This window comes from Daktulosphaira vitifoliae, unplaced genomic scaffold (assembly GCF_025091365.1).
Source record: "Daktulosphaira vitifoliae isolate Bord-2020 unplaced genomic scaffold, ASM2509136v1 Scaffold_3, whole genome shotgun sequence".
Lineage (NCBI taxonomy): Eukaryota > Metazoa > Arthropoda > Insecta > Hemiptera > Phylloxeridae > Daktulosphaira > Daktulosphaira vitifoliae.
In genome coordinates, this window is record NW_026099574.1 from 4,883,621 (window position 1) to 4,898,275 (window position 14,655).

Genomic DNA, 14,655 nt, shown 5'->3' on the forward strand with positions numbered 1-14,655 from the left:
TAAATAATAATTTAAGGTTAATGGATTATACCAAAATCAAAATGAATTCCTATTTCCTTTATTATTCCTGAGTAGTAGTTCTTTGATTTATAAGAACAATATATAAATTAATATTTATTATAGCAATTAAATTAGTTTACGATTGATATCTAATAATGTAATATTGTAATTTTTTCGGATAATTTATAAAAAATTCTAAAATAGTTATTACATTTATGAAAATGTGTATAAAAATTGAAGGACGTGACAAAATTCTTTAGATAATAATTTGTTGTTATTTATGAATAAATGGACTGCAAAAAAACAGAGTCAAAAATATACTCTTATTATTCAATTTTTCGTGCTAATTTCAAATCAACAATTATATTTTTTCTATCGCCAATAATTTTTGATATAATTACTAATTAGTTAAAAACTATAGGATATAACTATAAGGAAAATAGTTCTAAATATTTCAATTGTATAATTTATTTAAACACCAAGAGTATCATAGAAATGATTAATATTTCTTTTAAAATGATTTATTACAATAATAAAATATTGAAAAAAAAAATTGTTTTTAAATTATAATATATATTGATTTTTAATATTTTAAAACTAATCAGTGCAAAATATCATTTTTAACCTATTTTTTTGGTATTTTAAAGTTGATTTTTTGAAATTTAATAATAAAAAAGTTTAATTTGTTACTATAACTTTTAGCTCAACTTCAGGTTTGAAATTTATATTATTAAATAGAAAATTTTATGACCACGAAAAAAATGTTATTAAAAATATCTAATCAATTTAGCGTATTATAATATTCGATTATAATTGTAAAAATGTTTTGTTCAATTTAAGTGAAACTAAAAATAATTTTTTTTTAGATATATGATTTATATAGCAACATGGTACCAAAAATATTGTAATATTATAGACTGGTAATAAGACACACACATAAAGTTAAAAATTAATAAATTACAAAGTAAAATTATTTAATTTTGTAGTTGAAACCTATTATCACATTAAACCTAAATCGAAAATAAATACTTTAAAAACATTAGAAAATAATGATTTTAATTGACTATATAAAAAATGTGGGCTACTTAACTCTTTAATTAATAAAGTGGAATTTTTTTAATTGTTGAAAGTAATTATATTATTTGGATAGTAATTTTAATTAGTAAAATATTTTAGCTTCGATACGAGAAGTTTTTCTCTGCCTCTTTTTTTGTAAAATAAATTTTATGAAAAAGTTTGACGTTAAAATTTCTTTTTATTGTTTTATAGTAAAATATCTAGAATATTGTTTAAAAATAAAAGTAATGCTTATTTATCTAATAGAACAAAAGCTATTGGTTTGTTACATTTTTGCGATTCACCTTATAATTAACTTGCAATGACCGCACTTTATAGAGTAAAATTTAAATAATGCTTACTAATTAAATCTGGTAATAAGAACAATTTGTTGTCATTAACCGCAATTCTTTCTAAAGATTGTATGATATAAATATTAGACCATATTTTTCATATTAGAGTACATTTCAACTTTAATAAAATATATATATTAAAGTGTCAGTATTTCCGGAACATTTTCAAAACTTAAGTTGAACAATTAATTTTTTGTTAATATATATAAAAAAAAACATATCATAGTAAAATTGATACCTTCTCAGCTTCGCATCGAAGCTAAAAATTGAAAAAATGTCTAAAATTAGGGATTTTTAAATCTGTAATTTTTTTGGAAGTTTCTCCCATTTACAGGGAATGAGGGAAATTTTTGAAAGATATGTCTTCGACTAGATACAATTGATAATATTTTGACGTATTGTTGAAAGAAATCAGTTCGGTGAGAGCTGAGAAAAAGTAGTAACAGATAGTGTTTAATTTGATAGACTTGGACTATGGCAAAACCTTGTTCGATGTTTTATAATAAATAAAAGAAGATAAAATTGGAACACATATATAACATGTTTTTTAGCTTTAACTCAAAGCTTAATTTTACTATGATATGTTTATTTTTTTTTTGTGTGTCTGTCAATACTTTTTCTATATTTGCATTTATTTCTTAATTCTTGTTAAGGTGGAATGAAATTTAAAATTTGTTTAATTTTTATTTTATTTAGGTTGAATAACTTTAATGAATATCAAGGACACCATTACTGTAGTCTCCTCTCGTGAGAAGGAATTTCTTATTCATATTAAAATAATTTTTCTATGTGATTTTTTTTTGTGGCTGTCATGTATTTTCACATCTCTCATTGGACCTCTTTGTCTCAACTATACGTAAAAAGATCACAAATCATATCAAGCTTAAGACATTACTCTTAAATATTACAATTTTTTCCCTCGTTCCCCGTATATAGTGAAAATCACCAAAAAATTACAATTTATTTAATCGGTAAATATCGACATTTTTTCTTCTGTTTTTCGAAAAATTGTCATAACTTATTAAAAAATGTACAAATCAAAATAACTTTTCATTATATTGAAACCTTAGATATTTTTCTTTCATTTAATATAATTTTTTTGAAAATCTAACACTTAACCTGCTCGCAGGGTGGTTTCAAAATAGCAACTATTTACTAAAATCAACTTTTTCAACTAAACTTTTGAAAAAGTTCCGGAAATCTGCGTTCTTTAAATATATGTTAATTTAAAACTTATGTTTCGTACTATAAATTAAAAAAAAAAAAAATTTTATCTCTACGACTTATCTTCTATGTGCAAATAGCTGCCGTAATTAAAAAAACATGCTATTTTTGTGTTAAATTTTGATTTCCTTTATTTTAAAATACATTACAAGGGTTTGCCATAATAATGAGTCCATCAATTTGTATAAAACTTACATGAAATTAACTTATGTTAAATATTAATTAAACTTATATTGATTATTTTACCTCCTCTAAGTGACTTTGAATTTTTGAACATGCTTTAATATTTTATATTTTATAATTATATATATAATTATATTTTACAGTTTATACTCTCGGGATACGAATTTCGAACCCCGCCAGTCAAATAACACTTTTGAATTTTTATTCTCAATTCATTTTTGATTTCCCTATAGATAGGAGATAAGAATACTTCCACGGCCCCTCAGCCAGTTATAAGAAGCGACTAATGCGGTTGCGTCAGGTCGACAGCTGGCGTAAAAATAATTTTCAAAAAAGTATGAGGAATCCTAAACAAAAACTAGATGGATTGTCCCATCTCGGATGTACTTGGGGACAGCAGAAAGTAGTTAAAAACGGAGAAGGTCTAAGGCCTAAAGTGTTTGATACCAGCCGGACAACTTGTGTGGTAGTTATTTCACCAGTTATGTGTACAGGTCTACCCAATGCTTGTAGTGTCAATGGCGTAGGGACATCACCACTTAACTCTAGGCTGGACTCGTGTATAAGGAAGAAAGATAGATACAAAGTAAGAATAGGTACTTGGATTGTTGGAACATTGACTGGTAGAATTAGAGAATTAGTAGAAGTATTAAAGAGGAGAAAAGTTAATAATTGTTGTTTGCAGGAAACTAAGTGGAAAGGAGAGAAATAGGTTAGGGTTATAAAATAATATACTCAGGTAAGTCTAGTACAAAGAATGATGTAGGGATAATATTGGATGAGGAGATGAAAATTAGAGTAGTAGAAGTAGCTAGGAAAAGTGTCAGAATTATGGTCGTGAAATTGGTATTCGAGGAAAAAGTGGTGAATGTAATAAATGCCTATGCACCACAAGTGGGATGTGATGAAATAGACAAGGAAGTGTTTTGGAGAGAGATGGATGAGCTGATGCAAGGGATACCTGGCAATGAGGATGCGGTGATAGGCAGAGATATGAATGGACTTGTAGGTAATGAAAGGATAGTATACGAAAGAGTACATGGAAGGTATAGTTTTAGTGGGAAGAATGAGGCTAGAGAAAGAATCCTGGATTTTGCAGTGTCGTATGATCTTGTTGTGGTTAATACTTATTTTAGAAAGAGGGAAGAACATTATATAACTTATAAGAGTGGAAGGAATAGATCACAGATTGATTATTTTATGTGGAAAAGAGAGATCGTAAAATGAGTAAAAATTTTAAAGTTATACCAAGCAAGAGTGTAACTACACAGCATAGACTGATGGTAATGGAGTTTTGGTGTACCGGGAAAAGAATATACAAAAACAGAAGGAATACGGGAGAAAAATCGAAAATTCGTTGGTGAAAATTGAAAGAGGAAAATGAAAAAGAGTTTGTCAAGACGGTAAAAGAGAGGATGGTGTGGAATGTCGAGGGAGACATAAATGATGTGTGGAATAAATTTGCTAGTTGTGTAAAGAATACTGTAAAGGAGATTGTTGGTAAGAGTAGGAGTAGAATGCCAGGAAACAAGGAAACCTGGTGGTGTGATGAGGACGTTCAAAAAATTATATATAGTAAGAATAAGCAATTCAAATTATGGCAGAAGAGCAAAAGGAGAGAATATTGGATAGAGTATAAAAACTTGTGCAAAGAAACTAAGTGTGCAGTAAGTAAGGCGAAGTTTAAGAGGTATGATAGGCTAGGAACAAAGGAAAGCGAGAAAGAAATCTATAGACTTGAAAAGATAAGAGAGAAAAGATTTAAAGATTATCATTATATAAGGTGTATAATAAATGTTGATAATAAGGTACTATCGAGTGATGAAGATTTGAAAAAAAGGTGATAAGAGTATTTTAAAAAATTACTAAATGAAGAGTATCCAAAAGAGACATTAGAGAATATCTCGTGGAATGAGGTACTGGTAGATTTAATTAGTGAGAAAGAGGTATGGGAGGCTGTGGCATCAATGAAAAAGAATAAAGCAATAGGACCAGATGAAGTACCAGTAGAAGTATAGAAAATATTAGGCGGTGTTGGCATAAGGTGGTTAAAAGAACTTTTAAATAAAATCTTATTAGAAGGGAAAATACCAAATGAATGGAGGAGTAGTATTGCGGTTGAGTTCAAAATCACTATCAAAAATAAACGCTTCGATGCAAATCTTTAAGTGTTTAATTTTAAAAAATTGATGGATTATTCCAAAAGCTACATGATCTGCTATCTCCTCTTTAATATCCTGACTAAGATAAAGTATGTCGAATGAAAAAGGGATTATTAAAAAATATCATTTCTCATAAAAATATTATGTTGATCCATACACTTTTCAATAAGTTATAGCATTATAAAATTAAAAATGTGAAAAATAAAATCGAGAATTTTCACACAATAATAGCATTCGGTAGCCATTTTCATCGTGAAGATAATTTAAAGTCCAAAATTTTTTTTTTTCATAATAAAGTACATTACATTAGCTTTAATTTAAGATATATATATAAGTGTCAGTATTTCCGTAATACTTTCAAAAATTAAGTTGAAAAATTAATTTTTTGTTAAAAAGTTGTAATTTTGAATTCCCCCCGTGGGCAGGTAAAGGGTCAGATTTATAAAAAAAATATACAAAATGATAGCTAAATACCTCATGTATCTATAAAAAAAAAATTGTATTCATCCATACATTTTTTCAAAAAGTTATGACAAATTTTAGAAAAAAAAAAAATTTTAAAATGTCGAAATTTACTGATTTTTAAATTTGTAATTTTTTTGGAGATTTCCCCATTTACGGGGAACGTTGGAAACTTGTTCAATTTTTGAGGGTAATGTCATTGACTAGATACGATCTTTTGATGTATCTTTGAAAGATATCGATTCAACAAGAGATGAGAAAAAGTGGTAACAGACACCAAAAAAAAACACATCATAGTAAAATTAGTAACGTCTCAGCTTCGCATCAAAGCTAAAAAATTAACATATTTAATAAAATAATATTAAATTTTATATGATAAAATTATGAATATGATTAAAATGTATAAATTATCGCAAGGTATTATACTGGTCCTTTATTATTATAAAATTATAATTGTCTATATAGGACAAATAAAATAATCCATCATATGTTTTGGTAAATCCTTCATATCAACTAATGGGTTCAAACTTTTCTTTCTTTTGAAAACAGTATTTTTGAAATTTTCAAAATTTTCAGTTTTAAATTGATCCAAACCATCATTATTGCCCAGGTCGTAAACATTAAATTCATCACTGTTATCGTTAGTAGTGTTAAAATAATCTATCGGATTATCTGCGCATAAATGATCTGAAAATAATAAGAATTTAACAAAAATAGTAAAATTTAGGTTTAATCTTAAGGAACATAGAAAATACTAAATTCAATAGTTTTTTATGGTGTTAAAACAAACCAAAATACAAAATTACTTTATTTAACACGTCATTATATTATTTGGATAGTAATTTTAATNTAATTGACTATATAAAAAATGTGGGCTACTTAACTCTTTAATTAATAAAGTGGAATTTTTTTAATTGTTGAAAGTAATTATATTATTTGGATAGTAATTTTAATTAGTAAAATATTTTAGCTTCGATACGAGAAGTTTTTCTCTGCCTCTTTTTTTGTAAAATAAATTTTATGAAAAAGTTTGACGNATTAGTAAAATATTTTAGCTTCGATACGAGAAGTTTTTCTCTGCCTCCTTTTTTGTAAAATAAATTTTATGAAAAAGTTTGACGTTAAAATTTCTTTTTATTGTTTTATAGTAAAATATCTAGAATATTGTTTAAAAATAAAAGTAATGCTTATTTATCTAATAGAACAAAAGCTATTGGTTTGTTACATTTTTGCGATTCACCTTATAATTAACTTGCAATGACCGCACTTTATAGAGTAAAATTTAAATAATGCTTACTAATTAAATCTGGTAATAAGAACAATTTGTTGTCATTAACCGCAATTCTTTCTAAAGATTGTATGATATAAATAAATTCAAACGAATTTGTATATTTTCCGAGTTCTTGAAGATATGATTCAACTTCATCTCCTTTTTCTAATATTGTGTCATGTATATGCATTACATTTTTATCCGTAACAATTGTTTTTAATTCTATACTAAACTTTAAGAAATTATTATTCATAAATAATTCTAACTCTTTCAAGATTATATTCGGTAAATCTACATCTTTAAGTTGTATGCCACGAACCCAAGACAAAATTGTATAGAATTTATGAATAATAGATTGAAGAAAACTATATGAAGATTCAATAAAAATATTTAAATCAATGAAATTTTGTATAATTTTTTTAATTTTTTCACCTAATATTTTTATACATAATTTGTCATTCTGTATGTAATTTTTAGGGTTCAGACCAATTTGAACCATTTCACGTACAAAATGTATGTAGTTAGCTATAAGCATTCCAACAGGATGAAAAGTAGCAGCAAGTAAAAGTTTTTGGAATGATGTTACATCAACGTATAAATATTGATACTTCACATAACGAAATACATCAGTTATAGTCAAGTCAGTTTTGTCAGCACATTGTAAACTAAGAGGAGCAAATCGAAGAAGATCTAACATGAATTTTGGTTTACCATCAACAAATTCTTGATGTTGTCTTGATTCAGTACCTTTAGCTAAATTTTTATTTGACTGGTTTAACATTATGCTATAAAATAACATATTACTAGGGTGAAACATTTTTAAATTATTTTTTTCAACTATTTCAGGATTTATTTCCCTAATTATTTTTTCTCTTAAACGTTTCATAACTGATTCTAATTTATAAATATTTAATCGGAGAGATTTATTCTTATTAGGATAGTCGACGAATTCCGATATTGTTTCATTCAAACAAAAAGAATTAATAAAACGATTTAATACTGTCATCATAGAGTAATTTTGTAATTTTAAACCTTGTATACCAAGAAACACTTTGTTGTTATCAACATCATTATCTTCCTGATATTTATACATAACATTTATCGAACCAGAATTATTGTTTAAATATAAATTTACCGTCATCAAGTCATTTACGTCAATATTTTCATAAGTATTATGTAGATCTTGAATCATCAATAATACGACATCGGCATGAGTTTGAATAGCTTGCCCATATTTCTTTAAATCTTCTTCGGTATACAATTCAACATTTTTATACATTTGTAACAAATACTGCTCATTAAGTTTAAAATAATTCAACATGTATCTTGAAAAATTACAATGTCGTTCATAGTCAACAGATTCTACCGTTTTGGAATTAAAAAATAAAATTGATAAAACAGTTATAAAAATCATATTTTTTTTAATTATAAGGAAGTTTTAATAAGAATAAAAATATTATAATTTAATATAAAATATTTTTAAAAAATTAGTTCATTTTATATGGTAGAGTTTCTATTATTAGATGTTCACTTTTTTTTATTCGTATTAAATTTATTTTATGGAACATTTGTAGCTGGCAAAACTATTTTGATGTTTACTAACTATTTCTTATTATAATAACTACTCAGAATTTGAATTATTATTTGATCATTTTATTTAAATAGTAATGTTTTTTACATTTTTTTTTTTACGATTTAGCTTTGTAAAAAAATAATAATGAATAAATTTTAAATTTTATTTTAAAAATAGTCGGATGGACTTGATACCCCTCCCGAACTTAAGTCTGATTTTTACACACTCTTCTAAGACTAACAGCATTACACTGTTACTGCTTTCCACCCTCTTTCTTAATCCTATCAGATCAGCAGGTTATTCTATTTATACTTATCACTCCTCTAAAACTCATTCCCACTGCATCAAATTAAAACATCATCTTATACGTAAACCATTATTTAATCTCTGGTAATCAACACTTAAAATAATTCTTTACTCATCAACTTTTACTCGTTGAATAATTATTCTCATTACCATTAACAAACTGATATACTTTAATCATAAATATAATATCAATTTAATATGAAATTAATGCTTACTAGAATAAATTAATGGACTAATATTGAAAAATCCAGCACAGTGGGATCGTGACACAGTGGGGACGTTGAGTCTAGTATAGATTTAATCTGACAGTGATTAAAATCACTATCATAAGAAACGCTTCGATGCAAACCTGTAGATAATGTTTAATTCTAATTGGTGGATAATTACAAAAGCAACATCAACTATTTCCTTAATTATATCTTAATTATAAGATTTAGTAAATCTTAGATTCAAAAATATAATATAAAATTATATATTATATAATTATTATTGATATTGATTTTTAATATGTTAAAAGTAATAATTTTTAACATTCTTTATTTCATCCTTTAAAGTGAAAGTTTATAATGAAAAAAAAAAATGAATTTATTACCATAAGCTCAACTTGCAACTTTAAAATTGACATTATTAAATAAAAAAATTAAATTGTTAAGATTAATATGCAATCAGGAAATTTTATAATTACTATTTACAGTAAATTTATCAGAAAATTTCGATTTTTTTTTATATTTTTATCGTAATAGATCACTTAAATAAAATCATAGTAATCATTTCTAATTAACTATTGGTGTTTAAAAAGATTCTACAATGGAAATATTCAGAGCTTAATTAATTTTAGTAATTTACTTTAACTAAATGAACCAATCAAAACAAAGTAGTTAAAAAGATTTACTCAATTGAGCGTATTATAAAATATAATTATAATTGTAAAAATCCATCTTTAAATTCAGGTGAAACTAAAAATCATTTTTTTTTTTAATTTATGATTTATATAGCAACATATTACAAAAAAATTTGGCATATTATAGACTGGTAGTAGCAAACACAAATAGAGTTAAAAAATTAATAAATTACAAAGTAAAATTATTTACTTATGTAGTTGAATACTTTTATCATATCAAATCTAATTCGACAATAAATACTTTAAAAATATTAGAAATGAATGATTTTAATCGTTTGTATGGAAAAAACTGGTTAAGCTACTTTTTATTTGAATAAAGAAATTTTTTTCAATTTTGAAGGGTAATATCTTCAACTAAATACGAATTGTAATCATTTGACGTATCGTTAAAAAAAGTAGGTCAAGTTAGAGCAGAGAAAATAAATGATAGTCACAGAAAAGTATCTTCTCAGCTTTGCATCGAAGCTAAAACTTAAAATATAGTAAAATTTTCACACAAAAATAGCATTTGGTAGCTATTTTCACCGTGAAGACAAAATAAAGTCGACATTTTTTTTTGCATAATAAAGTATATTACATTAGCTTTAATTTAAGATATGGGTCATTCAATGTGAAATCACCAAATGTGTGTGCTGGTATAGTTCAGAAATTTATGAAATTTATATCATAGACTTCTTAAAGGTCATTGACAACAAAAATAATATATTTTTTTTTTATTGTTTTTTCACCAGATAATGCATTTTTTATATTTAAAAACATGAAAAACAGCCTATGTTCTAGAGCCTATAACTTCACATCCAAATAAGCTATCACTGTAAAACTAGCACTGTTTTACTCATATTAAATAGTACTTCAATTTCATACTTAAGTTTATAAATTTTGAATTTTTTTGAATATTGAAATTTTGATTTAAATTTTGCAGTATTTTAATAGCAAAATTTGAAGGTCAAAAAATGTTTTAATTAAAATTTTTTTTTTTTTTTCAGAAATATTTAGTAATGATCTTTTAACCCATATTGTATTTGAATCAATTTATAATTTTTTTTGTATCGTTTTACGGTATTGAACATGCAAGGTTTGCTGAAAATAGCCAACATTATTATCTCATTATACAAAAGTGACTGAACGAATTTTTTTCAAATTTACTTAGTACTTTTCTTTAGGCAATTAAAACGTCTGGTGAAAATTTTATGATGGAGAAATAATTTTAACGCTACTTATGAAATTTACAAAATTTACAATTTGCGTATTATGGAAAATCCACTAACTACGTAATTTTCAACACTCAATTTTAATTTCTTGTATTTATTCTGCGTTCTGTAGTAGATTAAGTTATTGGAACTCATAATAAAATCCTTGGAGCAATGGCTAAGTTCGGAAAAGCTCCATTACTTTTCTTCATAAAGTTAATTACATCTATTGATATTGTTGATTCTTCGACTACGTTTTGACAAATTAAGAAATTTATTTTTCAAATAAATATACGCACAAATATCTTTTTAATCTTCAGATTGAAAATGTAATACCAAGTCCATATTATGATTATGTTGAAACTTTCATGGATTATCATATTATTTGAAAAGCTTGAGGATTTATCCATGTTTGCAATGTTTTGGTGCACAATTCCAGTAAACTATGTAGTTTTTCGTTTAACCATTATTATTCTTTTATGATATTTAGTATGTCTTTTACTGGTACCATTGTGAATAACGAGACTACGTCGAAGCTGACCAGAATGTCTCCGTATTCCCAGTTGGTTTGTTGCATTTTTCCACAAAAACAGTCGAGTTTTTTTACATAGGAAGATGTTTTTCCTGTGTAGGTTTTCAAAATTTGTGCTAAGTGACCTTCCAGGTCATATGGATAAATTACAAACATGGATAAATCCTCAAGCTTTTCAAATACCAAGTCCATATATTTAGATCTAATAATTTTTTGTTTTTAAGAACTAACCTATTATTGTATAACTTTGTATTTTATTGTATTTGATTATAATTAGGTATGATGTAAACAGATATAAAACTTATATTTATACATAATATATAAATAGAATTAAATTATAAGGAAATTTATAATAAAAATTATTCTATAATACACTCAACATTATAACACATTTTATTATATTTTTAAAATAATAAAATGATGTAAAATACATAATATTTGAAAAAATTACGACTTTAAAATTATTTACTTATAATGATATGTAGTATTTTATTTTCGTGTAGAATAAATACAAAAAATTTAATGTTGAAAATTACGTAGTTCATGACTTTTCCATAATATGTAAATGATAAATTTTGAAACTCTATAAGTGGTGTTAAATTATATCTTAATATTACCAAAAGAGCACATTAAATAAATAGTCAGAAACAAGGTGTGATAGTATCAAAGCAATAAAGTTTAATGTCACATTCAAGAAATTATTGATGCGTTAGATGAAATATTATATACTACACATGTTCCGCTAATTAAAAATCACACTAATTCATTAAATTCGGAGATTAGTACAATAGAAATCCTTATGAGTTTATTTATTTGGTATAAAGTATTTGTATACTACAGCATAGTAGTCGAAGAATCAACAATATCTATTGATGTTAACTTTAATTAACCTTATGAAGAAAGTAATGGAGCTTTTCCGAACTTAGCCATTGCTCCTGGTTTTTATCATAGACGATAAGGTGTCGGGACAAATTTTTTTTTTTATTTTAAAGTGCATGGCATAAGCTTTCATTTGGTATATGTTTAAAGGACGCAGTATTTCCGGAACATTTTCAAAAGTTAAATTGAAAAAGTTAGTTTTCCTAAAAAAGTTACTATTTTAAATCTCACCTGTGAGCAGATGAAGAGTTATTTTCAAAAAAATGATATTTAATAAAAAGGAAATATCTAAGATTTTAGTATAAAAAAAAATTATGTTAATTCGTTGATTTTTGAAAAAGTTATGGAAGTTTTTAGAAAAACAAGTGAAAAAAATGACAAAATTTACCGATTTTAAAAATGTTAATTTTTTGGAGATTATCCCCATTTGCGGGGAACGAGAGAAAATTATTCAATTTTTAAGGGTAATATCTTCAACTAGATACGATTTGTGATCTTTTGATGCATTTTTGAAAGAAATCGGTCCAGTGAGAGCTGAGAAAAATTAGTGACAGACACAACAAACAAAAAAAAATAACCATATCATGGTACAATTAATAGCTTCTCAACTTCGCATCGAAGCTAAAAAAATTTGAAAGTAGCATTTACTTTTAGCTTCGATGCGAAGATGAGAAGGTATTAATTTTACCATGATGTGATTTTTTTTGTGTCTGTTACCACTTTTTCTCAGTCTCACCGAACCGATTTCTTTCAATGATACGTCAAAAGATCACAAATTGTATCTAGTCGAAGACATTACCCTCAAAAATTGAAAAAAATTCCCTCGTTCCCGGTAAATGGGGGAAACCTCCAAAAAAATTACAAATTTAAAAATCGCTAATTTTCGAAATTTTTTCAATTTTTTTTATTTAAAAGTGCCATAACTTTTTCAAAAATGAACATATCAATATAATTCTTTTTTATATAAATGCATGATATCGTTACCTTTCATTTGGTATATTTTTTTCATAAATTTAACCCTTAACCTTTCCACAAGGGGGATTTTAAATGACAACTTTTTCACGAAAAATTTACTTTTTCAACTTAAATTTTGAAAGTGTTCCGGAAAGTCTGACACTTTTATCTATATCTTAAATTAAAGCTAAGTGATGTACTTTTTTATTTAAAAAAATTTCGGACTTTATTTTGTCTTCAGGGTGAAAATGGCTACCAAATGCTATTTTTGTGTGTAAATTCTCGATTTTATTTTTTACATTTTTAACTTTATAATGCTATAACTTTTTGAAAAATGTATGGATCAACACAATATTTTTATGAGAAATAATATTTTTTAATAATTCCTCTTTCATTTGACATAATTTATCTTAATCAGGATATTAATAAGGAACTAGCAGATCATGTAGCTTTTGGAATAATCCACCAATTTTTTAAAATTAAATACTATCTAAAGATTTGCATCAAAGCGTTTTTTATGATAGTGATTTTAATCAATGTCTGATATCATTATACTTGATCCAACTATGCCACGCCACCACTGTGCCGCGCCCCATCTGTGCTGGGTATTTTAACTCTATTTGTGTGTTACAGGAGTCTATAATATTCCAATTTTTTTAGTAACATGTTGCTATATATAACTATATATATATATATATATATTTAATAATCCATCAATTTTTTAAATTAAACACTATCTAATTTACTATATTTTAGGATAAGGGTGGCCGAACACAAGTAGTTGGGATTAAGGCGAAGAAGAAGAAACATTAAATAGATTTTCATCGAAGTGTTTTTTATGATAGTGATTTTAATCACTGTCAGATATCAATATACTTGATCCAACTGTGCTACGTCACCACTGTGCCGTGACCCCCCTTTGCTGGGTTTATTAGCTTCTATTATTAAATATTATAGCTCTACAATTACATAAGAATTAGATAATATAGTATTAATTACAAAAATAATGAGTGTTGGTTAGTATAATTAAAGTAAAGTATATGCAATAAATTATAATATATAATAAAGTAGTTAAATAATACAACCAGCGCTCAATATAATAGAAATGATCATAGTAATCACAGGAGTAGAATGGGAATTTAGTACAACAGAGAGAACAAAATTGGAAATTACATTGGATTCTAGAAATTTTATAAGCAGGCACCTATTAGGCGCCAAGGAGGAGAAATTCAATAAATAGTTAGAAAAATCATCGAGGACTTCATCCTCATGTAAATGACAAAAGGGGACAGAGTTCAGGTTTAATTTGTAAGCGAATGCTGGTAAAAGGTTATAATCCAGTCTGAGTCGCGAAAAGCTTGAAATGATATTGCCAGTAAGTTCTAGTTGATGGAACAACGGAATTTTTAAGTTTTCACACAATTATTTTAAATGTCATATGTTGATAAATAAATACAAAACAATTAATTTAAAAATGAAAACCAAATATAATTTTAAACATATCCACACATTTTGAAAGTTTATAATCAAAATTATTTTAATTAGTATATTTAAATAATTACTTTTATCGGTAAAATAATATATACCAATTATAAAGCTCATTAATAATA

At 25.7% G+C, this 14,655-nt stretch overlaps 1 protein-coding gene across 1 annotated transcript; it reads right to left on the reverse strand.

Moving 5' to 3' along the window:
- Positions 1 to 5,847: 5,847 nt before the first annotated feature.
- LOC126902219 (uncharacterized) lies at positions 5,848 to 8,182 on the reverse strand. The gene is made up of 2 exons (XM_050679264.1): positions 6,738 to 8,182; positions 5,848 to 6,127 (listed from the first exon to the last, which is right to left on the reverse strand). The coding sequence occupies exons 1-2, from the start codon at positions 8,122 to 8,124 to the stop codon at positions 5,898 to 5,900; spliced, it is 1,617 nt and encodes a 538-aa protein (XP_050535221.1). The 5' UTR covers positions 8,125 to 8,182; the 3' UTR covers positions 5,848 to 5,897.
- Between the last annotated feature and the right edge of the window lie 6,473 nt (positions 8,183 to 14,655).